General features: G+C 58.2%; 1 protein-coding gene across 2 annotated transcripts in view; it reads left to right on the forward strand.

Annotated features, from left to right (window-relative positions):
- Positions 1-266: 266 nt before the first annotated feature.
- Positions 267-22,945, forward strand: part of CACNA1I (calcium voltage-gated channel subunit alpha1 I) — a 116,796-nt gene continuing 94,117 nt past the window's right edge. For both annotated transcript variants that reach the window (XM_047742647.1, XM_047742648.1), the window contains exons 1-2: positions 267-374; positions 10,623-10,884. In XM_047742647.1, the coding sequence (XP_047598603.1) occupies positions 10,643-10,884 (242 nt within the window). In that variant the 5' untranslated portion in view covers positions 267-374; positions 10,623-10,642. The remainder of the gene's footprint in view (positions 375-10,622; positions 10,885-22,945) is intronic.

Consider the following 22,945-nt stretch of genomic DNA (forward strand, 5'->3'; position numbering starts at 1 on the left):
AGCGCCCCCGCCCCCGGCCCCGGCCCCGGAGCGCCGCGCTCCCGCCCGCCCGCCGCCCGCCGCCCGCCGCGCGCTCCAACTCCGGCGCGGTCCGCGGCTCGTCCGCGCCGCCGGCTCCTCGCCGCCCGCCCCAGCCTTGCCGACCCTCCGGCCGCCCGCCGTCTCCTCTCGCCATGGCCCGGGCCACGGGGCCCGCCGCCCACCGCCCGCCGCCCCGCGCGCCCCAGGGGCTCAGCTGATCCTGAATTGGCGGGGGGTGGGGGTGCGGCTGGCGGGGCCGGGGGTCCCCTCGATTTCCGGCTTCGGGGGGCACGCGGCATCCCCGCGGCTCTGACCCGGACGACCCCCTGCTGCCCTGCCAAGTCCATGCGAAGGTAGGTGGGGGGGGGGGGGGAGGAAGGGAGGGCTCCGCTCCGAGGCCAGTTTCTTAGCGCGTCGGGTGCTTTCTTTACCGAGGCGTTTATTTGTTTATTTCTGGGGACCGGTCCCCCCGCCGCCCCCACATGCGTGCCCAGCAGGTTGGGCCCCCATCCAGTGCTTTTGGGCAGGTGCCTTGGGGGGAAGGACGGGAAACTTTGACCGGTCCCTTCTCCAAGGCCACGAAAGTTCTCTCGGTGCCAATGCTGAAGCCGGCTGAGCCAGCGTTGCAGAAATTTATTCAACAAGTCGGGCTGCCGGCCGGGGGGGGGGGGGTGCAGTGTGTGTCTGTCTGTCCCGCGGTCCCCCCATTGCTGCGGCTTTGTGGCCAGCTGGACCAGCGCTGGTGTCAGTGTCCAGAGGGCTGAGCTGGGAGTACTTGCACAGGGAGAGGAGCGGTAGGGGGATAGAATGGGGGAATCCCAGGCAGCGGTAACTTTCCTGGAGGCAGAGGTGGTAGTGGGCCCCCTCCTGGGCCAGCCCCCCCCTGGGGTACTCAAGGCTTAGCTGCATGAAGCCAGGCCAGGGGCTGGAGCTGGGACTCTGGGGGGTAAAAGGAATCCTCAGCAGGTTGGGGCTGGTTATATAATGAGTGTTTATGATGATTGGGTTTTAATTGTCTGCTAGGTGGTGTGTGTGGGGGATGTGGGGGGCAAAAGGCCTTGGCAGGCAGTGGGAAGGCCTCTGGGGGGGGCATGGTGCTGAGGGAGGGGGCTTTTTGGATGGGTTCAGGCTGAAGCAGCAGTGAGTGTCTGCTTGTGTCTTTCTCCTTTCTTGGGTCCTGGGGGCTCTGAGCCGGGGATGAGACTGGCATGTGGGAAGACCCCCGAGCTACACTGTGGCCGTGGGAGTCTGTGTTCTGTGTCCAGGTGTGTGTGTGTGTGTGAGAGAGAGAGAGAGAGAGAGAGAGAGAGAGAGAAAGAGAGAGACAGAGAGAAAGCTTGCTTGCGTCTGTGCCCGTATGGTGTGATGGGGTCTGACACGCCATGTCAGGAACCCCTGAGGACTGGAGGGCTCAGGTTGGCCTGAGCCGGGAGCCCGTCCATCCTTCTGTCTCTCACGCCCTGAGGATTCACCCAGCAGATCCTGGCACCACCCAGGAACTGGGGTGCTGGGCCCATAGGGATGTGGGTCCATGGGCTGGGCCCGTGGGAAAGGGTCTGGCCGAGCAGTTGGGGCCTGCTTCCTGAGGCTGCGAACCTCAGGCCCTGCCCACACTGTCAGGTCGCCTCTTGGGTCAATATTTCCCCCTCGGCCCCACGGACTGGCTTTGGAAACTCCTGTCCACCCTTCAGGGTAAACTTTTTGTTCAGACTGCAGGACCTGGGCTGGGCTGGAGATGGTGGGGAGTCTAGCTACCTCCCTGTCCCCGTCCCGCCTCCACCATTAGGGCTGAGCCAGAGGGAGGGGATGCCAGTGGGTGACAGGGTAGGGCGACACAGAGTGGGGACCAATTCTGAGGCTGCAGTCGGGGGAGGAAGAGGAAGAGGGAGGAGCACATCCTGGGGCTTGGTGCTGAGCCAGTCTGGCACCAAATTCTCAAGCTCCAGGCACACACGCCCCAGAGGGCCTGGGCACCACACCGAGACCCTGCACTCTCTTCCTGGCCGCTCATAGCAGCCCGGCCTGCCCCCCCCCCCCCCCCCCCCCCCCCCGCACCCTGAGGGGCAGCCCTGGGGAGGGGCTAAAGGCTTGGCAGAAGGCTCCTCCTGGTCCCTCCCCCCAACCCCCATTCCAGGTGCTTCTGAGAGGGCATCTTCTAGGCCCACCAGAGGGCACCAAGCAGCATTTCCTGAGTCCCTGAGCCCTGACTCCCCTTGACCTTGGGTGGGGAGGTGGGGGCGGAGGTGGCCGTGAGAGCGGCTTCTCTCTCACCCTCCATCACCAGCTCCAGACAGACTCCTCCGGAGAGCCCACAGCCAAGCTGGGAGCAGTTCGGGGGATGGCTGGGATTATAGCTCCTCTGTGCCCCGACCCAGAGCCACAAGGAGTACAGGGCATCGCCACCTGTGACTCTCCCAGTCCCCTTCCTCATGCCACCCTGCCCCCACTGCTGTCTCCACCACCCACACCCCATGTGGGACTCCCCTAGGTTTCAGCCCTCCCAGGAAAGGCGGTTTCTGGACGCCACTCGGTTCTCCCCCACCTTGGAAGAGCTCCCGCCCCCAGGCAGCTTGAGTTCTTTCCAAGGTAACAAAGCAGGCTCTCGTGGGGCTCCCGGATTCCTGTCTGTCTCCCTCTCCTCCAGCTTGTTCTCTGAGTTCCCCAGCTCCCAGCTCAGGGTGCTCTAACACTACGTCTAGAAAGATGGGATGCCAGGCTCGGGGTGGGACATCCAGGGAGCCCCCCACCCCCACCCCCGCTGCAGGGAGAGCAGGGTCCTCCTTCCCTCTTCTCCATCCCTTTCTCTCCTCCCTGCTTCCTTTCTCAGTCCCTTCCCCACTGCTCCTTTCTGACCCCTTCTCTCCCCCCAGCTCTTTTCTGCAGAATGCTTCCTTCAAATACGTTCCCAGGATCTGCTCTTGCCTCGTGCCCTCAACCCCTGTGCCCACAGTGGAGGGAGCTATGGGTGTACAGGTGGCGTGTCTGTGCTCCATGCTGCACGGTCTGTGGCTCTCTGGAACTGTGCGTGTGTGGGTCTGTGGGTCTGCAGACACATGGGTCTGAGGATCTACAGGTCTGTGGGCGTACGTGTCTGTGGATCTGGGGACGTGTGGATATTGAGATCCATGGGCCAGTAGGTCCGTGGGCTCGTGGATCCTGATATCCAGGAAGATGTGGGCTGAGTCGCTCCCCCTCATGACTGCCAGCCTGGGGAAGGAAGAAAACACATCTGATTTCCTTTTCTCTCTCTTATATTTGTTAAGCACCTACTATGTGCCAAGCTCTATTCTGGTTACTTGGGGACACAGAGGTGAACAAAAGGGAGCAGACCAGTTCTGCGCTGTTGGGGCTTCTGTGCCCCTGAGAGGGGGCCTGGGGCTCCCCCCTGCCGGGGGCTGTGTGGGCATACGGCTACAAGTCCTTGTTTTCTCCTGTGCCCTTGCCGGGGAGAATGGAGCTCTGTTGTGTATGTGGGCGGTGCAGATTGTGGAGGGCTTAAAAGGACCAGGTGTTTGGATGTCCTTGAACAAGTGTGAGGGGCTTGGGGGGCTCATTGAGCAGGAGAGGATAAGATGGAAGTGGTTTCTTCAGGATGGAGGCCATGGTCTTTCAGGGCTGGAAGTCAGCACAGACCCAGTCCTGCCTTCATCTCGGGGGCCCTGCCTCTGCCAGTTTCCCCTCTTCCTGGACTCTGGCCACGGTGGTCTCACTGATCATGCATTTTGAGAACAGTGTCAGGCTTTTCTCTGTCCTCCTTACTGACTGCTGGCCCTGATGAGCAGTGAGGGTCCCAGGCAGCTCTCTGCTGGTCCAGGGACTTACGCCTTCTCCCTGCACCACTCAGCTCTTGTCTCCAGGTGGGAAAGACATGAGCACGTTCATCGTCATGGGTATGGCCCAGGGAGGGAGGGCACTTAGCCTCACGGGGGCCTCAGCTTCTTAAAGGATTTTTGTGAGGCTTAGACGTGTCTCTGCAGTGCCCAGCACAGGGCCTGGTACAGTGAATGGAAGCTATTTCTCTTTCATGAAGGTACTTTCCAGTTCTTTCCCCCTGTCTGCTATCCCTTTGGTGAGGTGGCGAAGGGGTCCCGCTCTGCATTTTATACAAGAGGACATGAAGCTTGGGGAGACTGTATGTTGTGGTGAGTGCGGGCTGGGACCCGACCCTGGGCCCCGAGACTCCCAATCCAGTGCTCTCCCTTCCTTGCACAACTTTTCTCCTTCTAGAGACCGCATCCACTCTCATTTTTTAGCTGAAGTAAGACCGAGGGCCTTCATTACTGCAGAATGAGCAAAAAATGATCACCAGCGTCGCCTGCTGGGAAATGTTCAAACACACTGATGGAGATTCAGTTACAGTCTTGCTGGCTGGCACTAGTCGTGAGGCTGAGAGCTGGCAAACAGCGACAATGTCTAGTGACAGGCATGTGGACAGGTACCGGAGCGCAGGTGGGCGGGCTGCAGTGTCCTGTCCACCGCCTGGATGGCCCTTCATATGGTAGCATGGATCAGGGCCTTCCAGAGCTGACCCGTAGCTCTTTCACCAAGCAGCCCTTGACCCTGGGAAAATCCCTTAGCCTCCCTGGGCCTCAGTTTCCTTACCTGAAAAGTGGAGAGAGCAAAAACACTTACGTTGCTGGATTGTAACGAGGTACCTGGCCCACAAGCAGCACTCCCCTATTAATGTTGGCTGTGACTCTTGGTAGCCATCGTGGGAAGGGGTTCTGATTCCCTTCATTGAACGTTGCAAAGCTGGGAGGGCTGGCTGTTGGTTTTGGTGACAGAACCAAGATGCCTGTGGTGTATGCAGACCCAGCTGGGCAGACCAGAGCAAGCTTTGCCTCAGGTCATGCATCTGGGGCCATCCTTGAGCACTCATCTTTAGGTTAGAGGAGACTTGCTTGGCTGCAGTTTCTCTGAAGAGGATCTGAGGGCACTAGTGGACCACATGCACCCTAGATGCTGCAGTCTGACTGAGTTGCCAGCCAGGTTCTGGGGCTCCCAGGCTGCTTCAAGAGACGGCCCCACTGCAGAATTAGGCACGTGATCTCCTGCTCTACTCTGGGTTATTCGGTGCCATTCAGGTCCTACCCTTGCAGGGGAACATAGGCAAACTTGAGTATGACTGGGGACAGGTCCCAAGGAGTAGATGATCTGGAAATATCACCCTGGGAGGGGTTGAGGGAGCTGGCAACAAGAGGCCCAGGGCAGACGAGGCTCCGGGGCGGGCGGGCTGTCGTCATGCATCTGCAGAGCTTTCGTGCGGAAGAGGGAGCAGACAGAGGGTTCCAGGGGTTCTGGGATGCTGGCTGGAGGATTCTGGGAGGCACGTGTCCCCCAGCCTCACAAAGACTTTCCTGTAGGCTGCCAGATGCGGGCTCTGCCTTGGCATTGTGTGTTTGTGAGTGTGTGTCTATGCGAATCTGATGAGTATGTGAAGGGTGTGTTTGGGTTTGTGTGAGCAGACGCTGTGTGTGTGTGTGTGTGTGTGTGTGTGTCCATGCCCGGCTGTTTACATCTGTGAGTGTGTGAGTGTGTTTGTGTGGGTGGATGTGTGTGTGAGCGTGAGTATGTGTGTGAGTGCATGATCTCTGGGCTGACGAGCACATGGTGACCCACTGTGCCCCTTTGGAGACCCCGTTCTTTTCAGAGACTCCCCGTGTGGAAATCTGGGTCCCACAGGAGTCGAAAACCAGGCACTGTGTCTCTGGGTCTCCAAAGTGGCGGGATTCTGGAATTCCACAGCCAACGGTGCTCACGGGCGTGGGGGACGGTCACAGACCCACTGTGCATTGGCCTGGTGTCTGGTGGTGCGGCCAGGGGCTGGTGGGTATCACCCCACTCCATCCTCCCGGCAGTCCTGCCACAGCGCAGTCCTCACCCTCCCTTTATAGTCAGAGTCGCCGTGGGCCACTGCTGGGCTGCGTGGGGCGCGGGGGGTAGTGATGCAGAGCTGGGACGGCACCTCAGGGCTTGGCTTGCAGCCTGGGCTCTGAAATGCCACATTATGGAAGTCTGAGGTTATTGTAGCTAATATATCGGGCCTCTAAAGTTCTGGGTGATTCTAAGATGCTCTGATTCTGAGATTCCTAGATTCTAGTATTCCCAGAATGAATTTGTTGCTTATTCTCCTAGCTGTGACGTTAGTTGGTATGTGGTTGTTGGTAAAGGAGTAAGCAGGTTGTCTGCTTGTGTTTGCTGGTGAATACACAAACACACACGTATGTATATGCGTACACACACACACAAACACACACACTCACGTACTCACGCACTCGCGCACTCACGCAGGGCCTGGGATGACCAGGAGAGCCCTTGTGTCTTTCTTCACCAACCAGGTTCTGAGCTCTGCAGACACAAGGCCTCTCCACACCATACTCCAAGGGCTCTGGAAGATTCTGGGAGGCGGATTTCCCCACAGACTCGCAGGGTCTTTGTCCACACTGGGGGTCTTGGCTGCATCAGCAGCTATGTTGGCACTGTCTGGGGATCCAGCTTGGGAGGGAAGGCCCGGTTCCAGGGCCACCTTTCCCTATTCCAAGCTGGTGTCTGTGAAGGTTTAGTGGTTAGGCTTGGGAGTGGCAGGCCTGAACTGGGACCTTGGCTTTGTCCTCTAATAGCCGGGTGACAATGGGCACTGCTGGACTTCTCTGGGCCCCAGTTTCTTTCTTCACAAAGCAGAAATAAGGATGGTTTGTACTTTAGAGGGTGATGGTAGAAATTGACATGTAAGTGATGCCTAGAAAGCCCTTTGTTTGTTACCTGGCACAGTCAGACTCAGTCAGAGCCTCTGTGATGCTGTGATGACGATGGTGGTGATGGTGGTGGTGATGATGATGATGATGGTGGTGGTGGTGGTGGGGATGGTGGTGATGGTGGTGATGATGGTGATGTTGGTAGTGTTGATGGTCATGGTGGTGGTGGTGGTGGTGATGATGGTGGTGATGGTGATGATGGTGTTGATAGTGATGATGGTGATGATGATGATGGTGGTGGTGGTGATGGTGGTGATAATGGTGGTGATGGTGGTAGCAGTGATGGTGGTGGTGGTGGTGATGGTGGTGATGATGATGATGATATTGGTGGTAGTGATGGTGGTGGTGGTAGTTATGGCAGAGAGAGGGCTGGGGTGCAGCGCCTGGGGATGGCACAGCTGGCCTCATGCATGCTTAGACATCTACCTTCATGAGTTTTAGAGAGCTTTCTCATCCACATGATGTGGGGTCTGCTGACACAGGCAGGAGGAGGCCTGAGCTTTACAGAGGGAAAGACTGAGGCTCCAAGAGGCCAGTGGAGTCAAGAGTGAGGGTGTGTGTTCCCAACACAGTGAGGTTCTGCTCCTGCCCCTGCACTTGCTCACAGAGGCCAGTCCAGTCACCACATCACTGCCTGGTGGCCCCATCCTGGGAGTGCTTAGAGGGAGGAGGCTCCAGGACGTGGAGGCAGCTCAGAGTCTGGGGCCAGATGGATCTGAGTTTGAATCCGTCAGTGCTGTCACCTAAAGCCAGACCTCTCATCTCTGTGAGGCTCCATTTGGAGACAGGTTGGAGCCCAAGGGGCCCAGCTGCCAACCCCTCAAGAGCTTCTAGCCCTAGGCAGTGGGGCAGCTGGGGACAGGAGCAGGGCTTTGGGCACAGGGCAGAGGGAATTTGGACTATGGGGAGCAGGTGAGAGGGTGGCACCCTGAGTGGGCACTGGGGAACAAGTGAGAGGTTGGAGGCTGGGTGGGCACTGGAGAGCAGGTCAGAGGGTGGAGGCTGGGTGGGCATGGTGGGTTGGGGGTGGTGGTCTTGGCAATTGTGGTCTCTAGGAGTCCCACAGTGAGGCAGGAAAGCTGTGAGGACAAAGGACTACAGCCTTGTGACAGCCTTAAACGGGACCAAGTGAGGCGAAAAGCAAGTTAGGATGGAGTGGGCGTTGCTGAGAGGGAGGAGAGGGGTGGTCTCATGTGGTTCCAGGAGCTGCGGCAGCTGCAGGAAGGGTTGTGGTGGCACCTGGCTGGGGTGCCATCGGGGCCAAGGTAGAGCCAGGCTTTTCCGCCCCTAAAACATGTCTCAAGTTCACCCCACTCTTCCTGCCTCCACCGGTATCCCAGGCCAGGCCAGCCCATCCTTCCCACCTCCTTTTGGCCTTCCCAGCCCCACCCCTGCCCCACGTCTCACTCTCCCTTTAGTCCTTAGAGGACTGGCTTAAAAGCACAGACCAGAGCACACCACTTCCTGCCTAAAACCCTCCCGCGGATTCCTGTTGCACTTGGAATAAAAAGCAAACTCTTCCCGGGCTCTCAGTGGGGCCTGCCAAGCACTCCACTCATCCCCTCCCTGCCCTCGGCTCGGCACACTGGCCTCGTTTCTCTTCCTTAAATGCACCGAGCTCGTTCCAGCCCCCCAGTCTCTACACATGCTGTTCCTTCTACCTGGAGAGCTCGTCCTACAGATCACGCATGGCTGGTGCCTTCTGCTTCCTATTTTTATCTTTGATGTCTCTTTCCTTCCACTAGGTGCCTTTCCGCCTTTCTCCCTTGTTTGTTTACTTCCCAGCACATTTTATTAATTTGTCCAAATGTGGATTTGTCGAGCCCCTAAAATGTTGCAGGCACTAGATTTCTAGGCACTGGTCGGGGGGGATGCAGCGGCGGAAGAAGTGCACCACAGTCCCTGCTCTCCCACAGCCTCCTTCCAGGTTGGGCAGACGGGCGCTAAATCATAAAGATATAAATACATAAATTATACGGTATGTGTGTTGCTGATAAGGGCTCTGGAACCCAGAGGGAGAGAAATTAATTGACTCGTGTGTGTCCCTCCCTTGTTTGGAGCATCAGCTGAAATGAGGGCTGGTGCCAAGCCTGCCTTCTTCACTGGCGGAGCCGCTGTGCCGGCCCCCGTGCCTGCACATAGTAGGTGCTCAGGAAATAGTTCCTGGACAAGTGAATGCATCATCAGGCCTGGGGACCAGGGCGTGCGGCTGGAGAAGAGGGTGTTCCGGGGAGAGAGGAGGGTGTGAGCACAGGTCTAGAGGAGGCAGCTGGAGCTCTAGGACTGAGGGAGGTCCAGCATGCTAGAAGCAAGGGGCCAGCAGAGGGACGGTGGGCTCAGAGGCTGGCCCTGTCATGGGCAGGCCCGGAGCCACCCCAGGGAACATGTTTTTCAGCCCAGGGATTGACACGTGGCAGGCCGAGTCGCCTACAAGCTTATGTAAGGCCCATGGCTGTTTTTCTGGAACCAAGAGCGAAGCCTGGAGCTTGGGAGAAAACTCTGCCTCCCTGACCAGCCGCGTAAAGTGGCAGGAGGTGCCAACTCCCGCCTGTTGCCCCCGGGGGCCAGAGAAATGTCCAAACGCATCAGCTCTGGGCAGCTCGGCAGCCACGGGCAGCAGTCCGTGGAGCCCCGGGAGCTCGCATTCTGTCTCCAACTCCCATTGCCCAGCCCAGCCCTGTCGGGATCCTAAGCCCTGGGAGACCCCACTGCGTGGCAATTTGGGGATGGGTGGCCTCTTGGATGAGGTGGGGAGGGGGCAGGCCCTGACAAGTGGCTGTCCTTCCTCCTTCACCCTTGGCTGTCTGTGCAGAGGGGGCTAGGCAAGGTCATGGCCAGCCATCACGGAATCTGGAGGGCCAGTGCAGGGACTCTGGCATCTAAGCGTGCCCTAGCCTTGATGCGCCACTTCCTTCCCTGGCTCTGATTCTCCATGCGCAGGGGAGCGCTCCTGGGGTTGTTGGAATCATTAGAGAAGACCGGAATGTGGAAGTGGTGTCCCCCCCGCACCCCGTGCTGAAGCCAGGAGCTTACCCTGTGTAGACTGTGTAACGTAATTTGCGGAGCTCGCTGCCGAATAGAAACGTGGGCCCAGATCACAAACGATGAAGAATTTCAAGTTGGTGACAGCCGAGTGTTAAACCCAGAGCAGGGCCCTTCTGAGTGGGGAGCCCTGGGTGACCACGCTGGTCACACTCCCAAGAAGCCAGCCCTGGTAGCGTTCTCCCCTGCTGTTGCTGGACTGTGTGTCTGTCCTGTCTGTTCTCTGGGCCTCAGTTTCTTCAGCAGTAAAGCAAAGAGGTTGGTGTGTAAGGTCCCTGAGTTCTCACCTTTGTGAGGTGGTGGGGGAGATCCCTGGGCTCACTGCCTCAGGGAAGCCTGCCGGGATTCCCTTCTGGCTTGCCCAGCTCCCTTGGTGTCCGGCTCCACAGCCCTCCAACCTCTCCTCTGTTAACGCCTGTCATCCTGGTGATGATGTCTGACTTGACAGTAACTTCCCTGTTTTCTTGCAAATTTTCTTGTCTTCAATGATATAGTAAATATACAACCACGGTCTCATAAAAACAAAACAAAACCCAACTAATATCACAGCTACATTCTAGATAGGTCTTATTCTCACTCTTCATCTCCCCAAACTGAGCCTGCGCGGAGTTGACCAGACTTGCCCCAGGACCCCTCCCTGGAAGTGGATTCCGACTCGGATGCATCGGGGGCCCCTCGGCTTGCTCCTAACCGTTGTGGCGGAGTGAGAGCGAGGGGCTATGGGCTGTCTGGGCTGTGTCCCCTCGTTGGGGCAGGTGGGTGCCAGGCAGCCCCAGCCACGCGCCACCCTTCTTCCTCCCCTAGGGCTCCTTGCGCGCGCCGACATGGCTGAGAGCTCCCCGCCGCCCTCCTCCTCTGCCGCTGCCGCTGCTGCCCCAGCAGCTGAGCCCGGAGTCACGGAGCAGCCGGGGCCCCAGAGCCCGCCTCCCTCCCCTCCAGGCCTGGAGGAGCCCCTGGATGGAGCCGATCCTGAAGTCCCTCACCCGGACCTGGCGCCCGTTGCCTTCTTCTGTCTGCGACAGACCACCAGCCCCCGGAACTGGTGCATCAAAATGGTGTGTAGCCCATATCCTCTGCGTGGGGGCAGGGGCAAGCTGTTCCCTGCCCGAGCCCTGCCTGCCACACTGTCCTCTGGTTTGGAGGCCGTGGTGGCAGTGGTGGTGGTCGAGCTCTGGTGTGGGGTCTGAGGGAACACGGGGGCACGGAGAGAGCCGACTGATGAGGACCTGGTGTCCTGCTGACGTGAGCGTCATTGATGACTGTGAGGGTTGCCTCCTGCAGGGTCCCGTCAGGTGAGCAGGACATGGGCTGAGCCTGTCTCTGCTGCTGGACCCCAGCCCCCAGCACGAAGTCTGGCCATCCGCGCATGCTCCCTCAGTGCTCGCTGGGCACATATTGGCCATGTTGGAGCTGAGCCTCCAGTAATGAGCGGTGTTGGGGAGGGGGTATATCAGGAGCAAAGGCCTGGGGAAGAGAGGAACCGAGGGCAGTTTGTTGTGGCTGGAGTGGAAGATGGAGGGCCAGTGTGGGGCTGGATGGGGAGAGGGAGGCTCGCGGGGCCACGAGAGGAGCTGGCCTGTGTTCTCAGGGCAAGGCCACCAGGCGAAGTTTGCAGCTGGGATGTGATGTGCAGCCATCAGTGTTTTAGAAGGACCAACGGCTCAGTGCAGTGTGGAAATGGATCGTGGGCTGAGCTGAGGGCTGGGGGCTGGTGAGGAGGTGGCTTTGGGACCCAGACATGGTGGCCTCTGGGTTTGGGGGCTTGCCCAGCAGAACAGAGTCTCTGCCAGTGCTCAAGGCTACACAGGGTAGTACCTGAGCTCAGCTCTGGACACCTGGGCTAGCTAGGATGCTGGCTGGGGTGGCGAGGTGGCCCCCAGGAAGGCTGCGGGAGGCAGCCATGGGGAGCCAGGGTGCTGGTCTCCCTGCTGGGGAGGGGGCTGGGTGATGACCTTGGAAACTGGAGGGTCTCTGCTGGAATGGGTGGAGTGTGGTTCTGGGTGCCCTTAGCTAGGTGGAGGGCCAAAAGCCAGGTGTTCCTTCCATAGGACGGCTGGTTAGAGGGTCTGTTCAATAACTCTGTTCACCCAGGTCTCCCCGGCATCAGCCCCGGAATCATGGAGGACAGAGAAATATAGCTAGCTGCCCGCTCTGAGAAGCTGCCAGGAGTGGGGGGGCGCAGACAGCATCCATGGGAACGGTTTTAGTACAGTATTTTGGGGAAACCTTAGGAGCCTGTAGCATGTGAGCTGGGAGGTGGGCAGGCCAGGAAAAGGGGGACCACAGGAGGTTAGAGGGAGAGAGAGGCTCGCTGGAAGACCAGGGACACAATGGAACCACGTCATGGGTACCTTGCCTGCACGGGACTTGGGTTGATTCTGGCTCTGCCATTTGGGTGCTGTGTGACCTTGGCAAAGTTACTTTACCTCTCTGAGCCTCATATGTCCGGACTGACAAGATCTGGGCTGGGCTGGAGGCAGAAGCATGGCTCAGATGGCCTTGGTCTGGGAGTGTGACTCAGCTTACCCTCTGACAGGCTCTGGCATGTCTGGCTGGGGAGAAACAGCCCTAAGCTGGTCCTGATGTCTTGGAAGCCCTTGGATAGAGAGCCATCTAGGGTAGACTCCTATCTACAGTAGAGTCCCACCTACCATAAACTAGATGTGTGACTTTGGGCAGCTCCTTCTCTCTGAGCCTCATAGCCTCTACCTAAAAACAAGGGCCTGGATAAGATGGCCTCCTCCAGCCCTGGGAGCCAGGGGTGCCCTCACCCCTGATCTTAGGCACTCTGGGCCCTGGTCACTGAGCAGCCCATAGAGACCCTTCCAGTTTGCCACATTTCTGGTGTGTTGGGGAAACTGAGTCCCTGGGATCCTCTGGCCTTAGTTCTCACCCTCCCTTCGCACCTCCCCCCCACCCCGCCTAGGGCATGTGGGAGCCTGGGCTTGGAGCAACCGTGGGCCTGGCCCCTGGAGGGGAGGGAAAGGGTTCTGCTCCTGGACAGAGCTGGGCTTGGTCCTCCTCTGTCTCAGGGAGAGTCCTGCGTCCAAGCGTGTGGAAGCTGCCCAGGGGAGGAGGGCTGCCAAATTCAGCCCCCGCCTTCGGGAGGGACTCCCCAACACTGGGAGCCGCTCAGAGCGTGTTGGGCTCCCCGGGCCCCGTGACAGAGGCTGCTGAGGCTGGGGCGCAGGTCTCTGTCTGAACTGGCTGCCTCACTTCCAAGCTCCCTTCTGGACCAGAGATCCAGTGATTCCGGAGTGGAGCGGCTTTGCAAGTCAGGTCTGGGTGTCTCAGCCTGGAAGCTTTTGGGATTGAGTCTCAGGGTTCAGAGTTTCGTTGTAAGGCTAACTGACAATCAAATTCCAAGCCTCTGTGATTCACAGCCTGTAAAGCTCGGTGTTTCAAAGAGGGCGTGAAGGGGTGCCTGGGTTGCTCAGTGGGTTAAAGCCTCTGCTTTTGGCTCGGGTCATGGTCTCGGGGTCCTGGGATCGAGCCCGCATCGGGCTCTCTGCTCAGCGGGGAGCCTGCTTCCTCCTCTCTCTCTCTCTGGCTGCCTCTCTGCCTACTTGTGATCTCTGTCTGTCAAATAAATAAATAAAATATTAAAAAAAAAAACAACCAAAAAACCAAAGAGGGCTTGAATCCAGGATCTGGCGGCTGCGATGGTATGTGTTTGGAAGTCCAGGGACCCGAGATTCTAGGCTCTGTGAATAGAATGGTTCATCGTTCAGATTCCATAGCCTGAGTCGGGCTCATGGGAGAGAGGCCAAGGCAGGTTTCTGCAAATGCAGGCTCAGGTGACCTTGGCTGGTGTCAGCAGGGGCCCCGGATCAGAGACTTGACCGTGGGTACGCTCAGGCCCAGCTTTAGAGTCTTGCTGTGTGTGTGTGTGTGTGTGTGGGTGTGTCTTTGATCAGGTGCTGAGGGCTCTAGGATTCTTCCCTGGCCAGAAACCTCCCTTCCCCCCCCTCCTCCTTGGGAGGGAGGTCCTGGAAGGGGCAGTGCTCAAGCGAGTGCTCCTCCGTGGGGACATGGCTGGCATTTGGGGCGTGACGGTATTTGTGGTCCAGACTGTGTTGCATATTACGTATTTGGTGTTCTTGGTCCCTAAATCTTAGGAGGTAGTGGTCCCTGATCTCTGTGGCAACCACATATGACCTTTCTCATCTCTACACTCTACACCATTCCGCTTCCCATCAAGAACCCAAAGTTATGATGGACGTGTTGGCATCTGAGTCAGACTTGTGAGAGCAGCTCTCAGGCCCGGCAGGCCCAGGGCTGGGGCAGGGAAGGATGGCAGGGTCTGCTCAGAAGGACTGTCCTGAGTGCTCGAGTCCCTGGGGCGTGAGGAGCCCTGGCTGGGAGCCTCTTGTCCTTTGAAACCTGGTGTTCCCTGATTCGGCTCCTCACCCAGCCCGGAGCTCAACCCTGCGTCGCCACCCGACTCCCCAGCTCACCAGAGAGCCAGAAGAGGCTGCCGGGACCGAGCGGGGCTGGCTCGCTGGGAGGGAGGGCCACACCACCTTCGGCCAGGCCTGGGCCTTGAGCAACGCACTGCCAGCCAGGGCTTCAGCTGGCAAGTCTCCAGGTCTGAAATGTCAGGGGACCGGTCGCGCGGTTTGACTCATGGGTAGGTGGCAAGTGGAAAATGCTGGGGCCCTGAGTCAGGCAGACCCAGGGGCTCATTCTGCCTTTTATTTGCTGTGTGATCATGGGCCAAGTATTTTTTTTTTTTTAAGATTTTATTTATTTATTTGTCATAGAGAGAGAAGCGAGAGTGAGCACAGGCAGACAGAGTGGCAGGCAGAGGCAGAGGGAGAAGCAGGCTCCCTGCCAAGCAAGGAGCCCGATGCGGGACTCGATCCCAGGACGGCTGGGATCATGACCTGAGCCGAAGGCAGCTGCTTACCCAACTGAGCCACCCAGGCGTCCCCAAGTATTTTTTTTTTAAGATTTTATTTATCTATTTGAGAAGAAAACAGAGAGGAGAAGAAGCGTATGAGAAGCGGGGAGGGGCAGAGGGAGAGGGAGAAGCAGACTCCCCGCTGGCAGGGAACCCGATGCAGGTCTCGATCCCAAGATCCCGAGATCACGACCTGAGCTGAAGGCAGACGCTTCCCATCTGAGCCACCCAGGCGCCCCCACGGGCCAGTTTTTTATATCTCTCGGAGCCCCGTTCTCTCTGTTGTCAGATGGGGGTGGTAGTAGCCCCTCTCAGGAGGGCACTGAAGACCAAGCAGCACACAGGGCGAGTGTGGACATGGGGTTCTGTAGATAGAGACCCCTGCGGTTCTCGCTTACACCTGCGCTTACGGGTGAACAGGGCCTCACGGATAACCGAGCCAACGCTCTGCTCTGGGAGATGCAGTGAGACGGTAGGCATCAGGCCTGTAGAAAGTACATAACGCCCCCAGAGGACATTGTTTCCAGGGAAAATCAGATTCGATCTCCGTTACTTAGGGAAACCTGCGCCAGTTACGCCACCGGTCGTCACGCCCCCATCCACGCTCACGTTGTTGCCAGGCGGCCGCAGCACGACCCATCGGCCGGAAACCTACCTATTTTCTCCCCCGGCTTCGATGCGGGAGCCTTTCTGGGGAGCCAGCCCGGCTGCCTGGGGGAGAAGGGCCCATGCTGGGCTGTCTGTGCCCTGGTTTTCCCGGCTCTGTAATGGACGATTACAGGTGATTGGAGATAACGACTTGGAAGCAGCCAGCAGTGTGTCGGCCCCGGGGAGGGGCTCGGGGTGATGATAAGGGCTGGCATTCCTGGCGCTCAGCCCTCTGCTGCCTTGACACCTGTAGCCACCGCCCCCCCCCCCCCCCCCCCCGGGGGCTGTCCCAGCCCCATTGCACCCACAGGAAAACAGGCTCCGAGAGGTTGACTGACTTTTCCCCCCGCGTCGCACAGCCAGGGTGTAGTAGAGCTGGGATGAAAGCTTTGATTCCTCCGAATCCCCAGCTTCAGCTTGTATCCAGGACACTGCGGACACCTGCTGAGTTTGGAGAAGCCCATGCTCCATCTGGGGCGGGGAGATTTGCTCCACGGTTCCAGGAGGCAGTGGGTAGGGTCTCCCCGGGTTCAGCACCTACATTGGACAGCCACCTCTGCGGGCCGCCTGGGGCATCCCCTGAGGGGCGTGCAGCCCCTTCCCTTTGGGCTTGCTGCTCCAGGGCTGCTGCCTCCCCCGCGCCAGCCAGTGGGGAGCCAGCACTTCTGCGGCGGGGAGAAGCAGCCACGCGTGGAGGGAAGCCAGTGGGCTGTGAAGGCGGCCTCTCTGCTGGGCATGGCTGGGAGGAAGGAGACTCCAGCTGCCAGTGACCTTGGATAGGCCACCACCACCCCGCCCCCTGACCCTCGGTCTCCCCGTCTGCAGGATGGGAGAGTTGGCTAGTGAGGTTGGGAAGGGGCTGGTGGGGGTCCCACTTCTGGCCCTCTCAGAAGCATGTCAGTGGTGTCTTCGGGAAACCCCCCGGGCGCCGTGTTCCTTGTGGGTGGGCTCCCTTGCTCCGTGCTTGTGGCTGTGGTCCTTGCTCTCATCTGTCCCTCTGGGCCCCTTCTGTCTGCTTCCCGTCCCCTATGTGGCTCTGGCCCTCTGCTTCCTCTTGCTTCGAGGTCCAGCTGGCCAACACCCCCGCCGTGCAGACCCTCTGACCTTGTTGGTCACCAGGCCCACGGTCTCATCACACCTCAAGCCTTGTGCTATTCAATCTGGGGGTTCAGCATGTTTGTTGGAGGTGAATGGGCCCTCGTTTATCTCTCAGCCATTCACGAGATCATTTGACCCAATCATTCAATAGCTATGACGATTTTGTGCAAGGGAAGGTGACTCTGACTCCCCGGGAAAGACATCGGTCGGAAGCCCCTCCAGAGAAGGCTCCTGTCGGGTGGTGATGAGAACTGATGATGGCCCGGGGCACTGGCGGGGCCTGGAGAGGGGGGTTCAGGTGATGGTGTTGGTGCCTTGGGGGTGGTGTTGGGAGAGCGCTTTGGTGACCGCAGGGACTGTGGCTTGTGTGAGTGTGAACGCAGACCTGCTCCTGGCTTCTCGGCCAAGAGGCCTTTGCCGTTGCTGAACCTCTATTTGCTCATCTGAGAGGTTGGGCCACAGCAGCGGCTGGGCGAAAATGTCAGGTGTCAAGTGACAATTCCCAGGCCAGCGCTGGCTGGGCTCCTAGGTGGGTTAAGTGGCGAGTGGCAGCTGTGGGCACACTGGGGCCAATGGGGGAGCTGTGGGGAGCCACCAAGAGTCCTGAAGGTGGCGGCAGCTAGGCCCCCAGTCTTTGATGATGGTTTGAGAAGCCTGTGGGCCAGGCTGCTTCTGGGGGAGGGAGGGCATGAAGGGTGGGCAGTGGGAGGAGAAGAAATCCTGGGGAGCCCCAAATGGATTGGAGGAGAAAAGGGGGTTCGACTGCAGGAAGAAGACCCCCTCCCATCATCCTGTTATGCCTGATGCAATCACTTGGGCCACCCCCCATCTCTAGACCTGTTCCCTCTCAGTCTTACCACTCCAGACAGGGCATCTGATCCCCTAGATCAAGGTCTCTACGACCTATCCGAGGATCTTTATCAGGAAGCCCTGCCTTAATCTAACCTCCACCCTTCCTGGGCTGAGCCCATCCCTGTGGCTGGGCTGTTTGGAACATCTGAGTCTTTCCATCTCCTTCTGTCTAAACACACGGCTTCTGGATCTCACCTCAAATGCCCACTGACGAGGTGGGGTGCCCTCCCTCCCCAGCACGGTGAAGAGAGCACCCGGGAGCCTGGAGCTGTGCAACATGGGCGGTCTCCTCTGCCTTGGACCCCGTCTCCCCCACTTCCACCCTCCCCAGTAGAGGCTCCTGGGGCCCCCTTCGTGGAAGGAGTTTGTCACCCACAGAGTGCTGCGTGCCCAGGAGGGGCTGTTGTCTCCCTCCCTGCCTGCCTCCTTTCATTTGTTTACTCATTCTTCCCTCACTCAGAAACTTCCCATGGCTCCCTGTCACCCCCAGAATAGTCTCACTTGGCCTGGATTTGGGTCCTTCTATGGTTCCCGCAACCCCCCCCCCCCCCCCCCCCCCCCCCCCACTGGCTGTCCTCCAACCACCTTCCTGCACTTTCCCTTCATGCTTTCTGTTCTGAAGCCCAAACGACTGCTGATGTTTCCGGACATGCCCTCCTCCCCTGCCTTGGCATCTCCTGGGTCTGCCCCCGCCCCCCAGAAGCCCTCTCCCTGCCTCCATGGCTACCAATCCCCCCAGCCCCCCAGGCCCAGCTGCCTGACCCCCACCTTCAGGGAGTGATCCTGGATCTCCAGCTTCTTCCTCTCTTGACCCTGTGGCTCTTTATCTTACAACTTTCTTCCTGCTTCAGGGGACTTGTCCGTGGTTGGCTTTGTCTCCTCTATCCGGCTGAGGCCCCAGAGGACACGGTGCTGCGGCTCTCAGTGGACTGTGTGGCCCAACCTGGGCCTGGCGTGGATGGGTTCCTGCCTGGCTTTCCAGTTCCTTCGGTACTTTCCTGCCTGCCTTGGCCTCTCAGGTTCTCTCAGCACCTCCTGTGAGCTGGCAGGGCTGGGACTATGGTAACCTCCATTCTCCAGCTGGGGAGACTGAGGCCCAGGAAGTGGGCATGCATTGCCCAGGGACCCACGTTGAGTCATCAGAAAGCCAGGGCAGACTGGAGCCTAGCATTCTAGACTCTGAGGGCTGTGCTGATGGCCTGCCTGTGGCTGGGGAAGGCGCTCTTTAGGGGAGAGTATCCCCTCCTCCTTCGGCCCGGGGCTAATGTGAATGCCCAGATGGGTGGCCAGTGCCGCTGGAAGAAATGACACATGTCGGGGAAATTGTCTGTTTCCCTCCATCTGGTGGAGAGGAGATTTGTTTTTCTCAGAAGTCAAAGTCAGCATTGAGCCGTGTCCTAGGGAGGCTTCTCGGGGCCGGAGTGGCTGTTGCACTCTCGACAGGTCAACAGGGTGGGCTTGACAGCCAGTTGGAGGAGTCCGGCTGGGCCAGAGAGGGCCTGATCCTCAGGGCAGCCTCTGGTTTCATCACATGGAGATTTCTGTGTGAAGAGAGCTGTAGGTGAAGAAGCTGCCTCTGATCCAGCCTGGGAGCATTGTCGAAGCCTGCCTGGAGGAGGAGGCCTTTGGCTTGGGTCTTGCTGCGTGAGTAGGAGTTTTGCAGAAGCACAGTGGCGGGATAGTGTTCCAGGCAGAGAGAGTCATGTAGAGAACAGTGAGTTCAGTGTGGCTGGAACAGGGTGAGGCGCGTTCCGGATAGCAGGTGTCGAATGCCTGTTGAGGGCGTGTTCTTGACCTTGGGGGCAGTGGGGAGCCATTGAAGGGTGTCCAGCAGAGATGGGATGTGAGTAAATTCCTTTGTTAGAATGGTCATTCCTGGAGCAGAATGGAGGATGCTTGAGGGAGAGAGAGGCCTGGAGACCAAGCTGTAGACTTCTGAAGCAAATATTGATTGGCGATTGTTGACTGATTGATGGATTGAACCAGTGTTGACTGCAGGGCAGCTTCGGAAGCATTTTGGCCACTATTCCACGCTGGAGTGCGGTGCCCTCGGGCTGTTTAGCCATGGTGGGTGGAGCCTTGCAATACCAGGCCTGGATCCTCGGTTGTGACCCTGAGGAGGCCCTAGCCTGGTGGGCGAGGCAGGGCCAGACCCACATGACACACCTGTGAAACAAAGTTGGGTACAGGCTGGGTGGAATGACCCTGATGGGGGGGCCGTGGCCACCGGGAGGATGGAGTGGTCAGTCTGTCGGGACTGGGGATGCCGCAGGAGCCTTCCGATGAAGAAAGAGGCTTCCAAGCCAGGGCAGCAGAGCATCTGATGGGTGAGAGGTGGGGGGAAGGGGGATGGCATCCCCACTGAGGTAAGTGCCTTTTCAAGGGCCCTGGGGTCACCCAGGATGCTGGTAATAGCCTGGCATGGGGGCTGGGAGAAGAGCGGGGTGGGAGCTGAGCAGGGAAGGACAGTTGGGGTCTGGATTTGGAGGACAAAGCCGGAGACTGCACCAGGAGGGCACTGGCGTTCGCTAAGCACCACCTGTGTGCAGGGAGCATTCCATCTTCCCGCAGCTCAGACAGCTCTAGGGAGGCCCAGAGAGGTGGAGCGCTCGTCCAGGGCTGCGGTGGCCAAGGGGGGCTTGGGCGGGAGCCCAGGGCGTGCGCAGCCCCAGGGAGAGCTGACCGCAAGGCTAGTTGTAATTGATAGTGAGCCGGAGAATTAGGAAGAGGGCTGTCTGGCTAATGAAGTGTCAGCCCCCTCCTGGGGCGTTTAAAACATGATTGGATTTTTATTCGTCCATCCTGCCCGGGCTTCTGCGTCTGTGTCAGAAGTCAGCTTTGACCTGCCACCTCCCTCGGACCTCCTCGCCATCCTGTTGGGAGACAAACAGCCCCGTTTGTTTCTCTCCGAGAGAAATCGATCCGTCTTTTTAATCAGCCAGAATGTCTCCCTGCTAATCTCTCTCTAGCTCTCCTGTGGGGCTGCCTTCCACACTTCTGGCCCCGTCTGCCCTGTGGACCTGTGCTCTGGTCTCCCTCTTCTCTCCCCAAGTTCAAATCCTGATGTGGGTACTTCCTGTTGTGTGGTGCTGAGCACACAGCTCAACCTCTCTGGACAACAGTTTCTGTCTGTCTGAGAAAGCAGCAGGAGAAGGCTTGGCTAACTGTGAGGGGCTGTAGGAATGTGAGAGTGTGGGGTGCTGGCATGGAGAGGGCCAGGGTGGAGGTGAGGAGAGCGGGTGCCCAAGGTCTGCACCTCGATTCCCCCCAGAGAGTGGCAAGAGAGGCTCTCCACCGCACCCCTCCGTTGAATGAGGAGGTGATTGGGGATTGACTGTCCCCCAAGATCTGGTCTGGGTTCCGCTAAGTGCAAGCTTGTGAGCTCAGGCAGGTCACTCCTCCTCTCTGGGTGTCAGCTGTCTCATCTATAAAATTGTGGGGTGGGGGAAGTTAGGCTGTATCAGTGATTTTCACTTGGGATGATTTTGCCCCTAGATTTGGCCATGTCTGGAGGCATTCTTGGTTGTCACAACTTGGGGAGGGTGTTCTATTGGTTTCTAGTGGATAGAGCCCAAATATCCTACAATGCAGGAGACAGCATCCCGTGAGGAGACAGCGTCGTGTGACAAAGAATTATCACGTCCTAAATGTCAATAGTGCTGAGGCCCAAAACCCCTGGCCTAGGTGGTTCCTGGGATCTCTTGAAGTTCTGAAAGTGTGAGCACAGCATGGAGCCCATTGGAGCGAGGAGGGTAGGGACCGAGAGGGGGGATCTCTGGGGCAGGAAGAGGAGACAGTGCTGAGTCCCAACCTGAAGGTTTCCTGTGGTCAAATAAACTTGGGTTTGAACCCTGGAGCTGCCATTTATAAGAGCATCACGTTTTCTACGCCTTCCCATACACCTACGCATCCATCTCCCCTTTCCCATTTCCATCTCTCCGTCTGTCTATCCATCCATCCATCCATCCATCCATCTTTTCATCTCTTCATCCATTCATATGCCCATCAACCTATTATCCGTCTACCTAACCTTTACATTCATGCATTCATTCCCCCTTCCCAGACCATGAAACCATTCATTCAACCATTGACCCAAGGCCCCACCCCCACACTCCTATCTATCCATCTATCAACCCATCCACTCATCCATCCATTCACTTGTGTGGCTGATACTGGTTGATCAACACACCTGCCCCAGTCTCCCATCCACCCTGCCACCCACCTGTTCAATGTTCACTCAATCCCTCCTCTTATACATTGTTGACAAGGCTTTTTGTATCTGACTTGTTCTCCTCACCTTCTAGACTGTGGGCTCCATGTTCCATTCATGCCTGTCTCTTCTTTAGGTCATGGCCCTCAGCCCTGCACATAGTAGGTGTGCAGCGAAGCTTTCAGTGACGTGCACCCTAGCAAGTGAGGTGGGAGGTGGAGGGTGTGTGGCCGAGAGAACTTACACAAGGGGCCTTCAGAGTCAACCAAGGAGTTTGGAAACTCTCTGGAAGGCAGTGGGGAGCCACGGAAGGCTTTTGGTTCTGGAGGAACCCTCTGGCTGTGATTCAGATCAGGGGTGAGGGAGAACAGCCTGCCTGGGGCCGTGGAGGTGGAGAATTGCATCTGGAGGGGCGAGGTTTAGGTGGTGAAATGGACAGGTTTCTGAGAGGCACAAGGGGATGAGGGGGAGGGAGCCTCTGGAAGGTTCTCCTCTGGGCAACGTCCAGCATTGGTGGTGGTTGGAGAACATCATTCACTGGGGTTGGGAAAGCAGAAAACTTGGTGTCTGGGGGAGAATAGGACCTACTCCATTATGATGAATTTGAGGGTCCCAGAGACATCCTAGACCGTGTCTGTGTTGCTTGGCAGTGAGTGGGCCTGGAGCTGGGACAGATTTTTGGACCTGGTCGGCTTGCCGACCCTCATACTGGCAGAGTTGGGGCCGTGGGAGTAGGTGTGTGGTCAAGGAGAGGAGAGGGGAGAGCAGAGGGTGGGGAGCATTTGAGGGACACAGCCAAGAAGTAGGAGGAGGACCTGCCTAGGTCTTTGTGGTGTCCTTGGGGCCCAAGAGGAAGAGAGTTTCTAGAGTAAGGATCTTCACCTGGGGTTCTTGAACTTGGATGGGGACAGGTTGCACGTTTTGTTTTCATGGGTGTCTGAGTGAAATTGAGCCTTTCTGTTGTGACGGAGGTGAGAGACCGCGGGGTGAGTATGGGCAGCTCCTGTGACTCACTAGTGGTGATCGCCTGTTCCGCTGGGGTGGTTGTGGACTTCCTCGGGGCTCTAAGCTCGCACATATCTGACCAGCTGCTGGCTCTGGCTCTTTGTGTCGATAATGGATCTCGTGTGGTGCTCCATCCCTTTTTTTTTTTTTAATGTTTTGACAACTATTTTAACATAACTGGCTTCCTTCCTTTCTAATTCTAGGCATTAAAAAAAATGTATTAATTGAAAACGTGATTGTGAGAAGGGGCTTGTGAACTTCCCTAGGGGTCCGGAAAAGCCTCAGAACTGCTTTTGCAGGAGAGTGGGCTGGCCATGCCCAGGGCTGCTGGCCAGATGGACGAAGAGGAGGGTGCCCGAAGGGCTGTGGCGCTCCGTGGGAGTGCATATGTGGGGCACGCCCGTGTGTGGT

The sequence above is a fragment of the Lutra lutra genome, chromosome 8 (genome assembly GCF_902655055.1).
Source record: "Lutra lutra chromosome 8, mLutLut1.2, whole genome shotgun sequence".
NCBI lineage: Eukaryota > Metazoa > Chordata > Mammalia > Carnivora > Mustelidae > Lutra > Lutra lutra.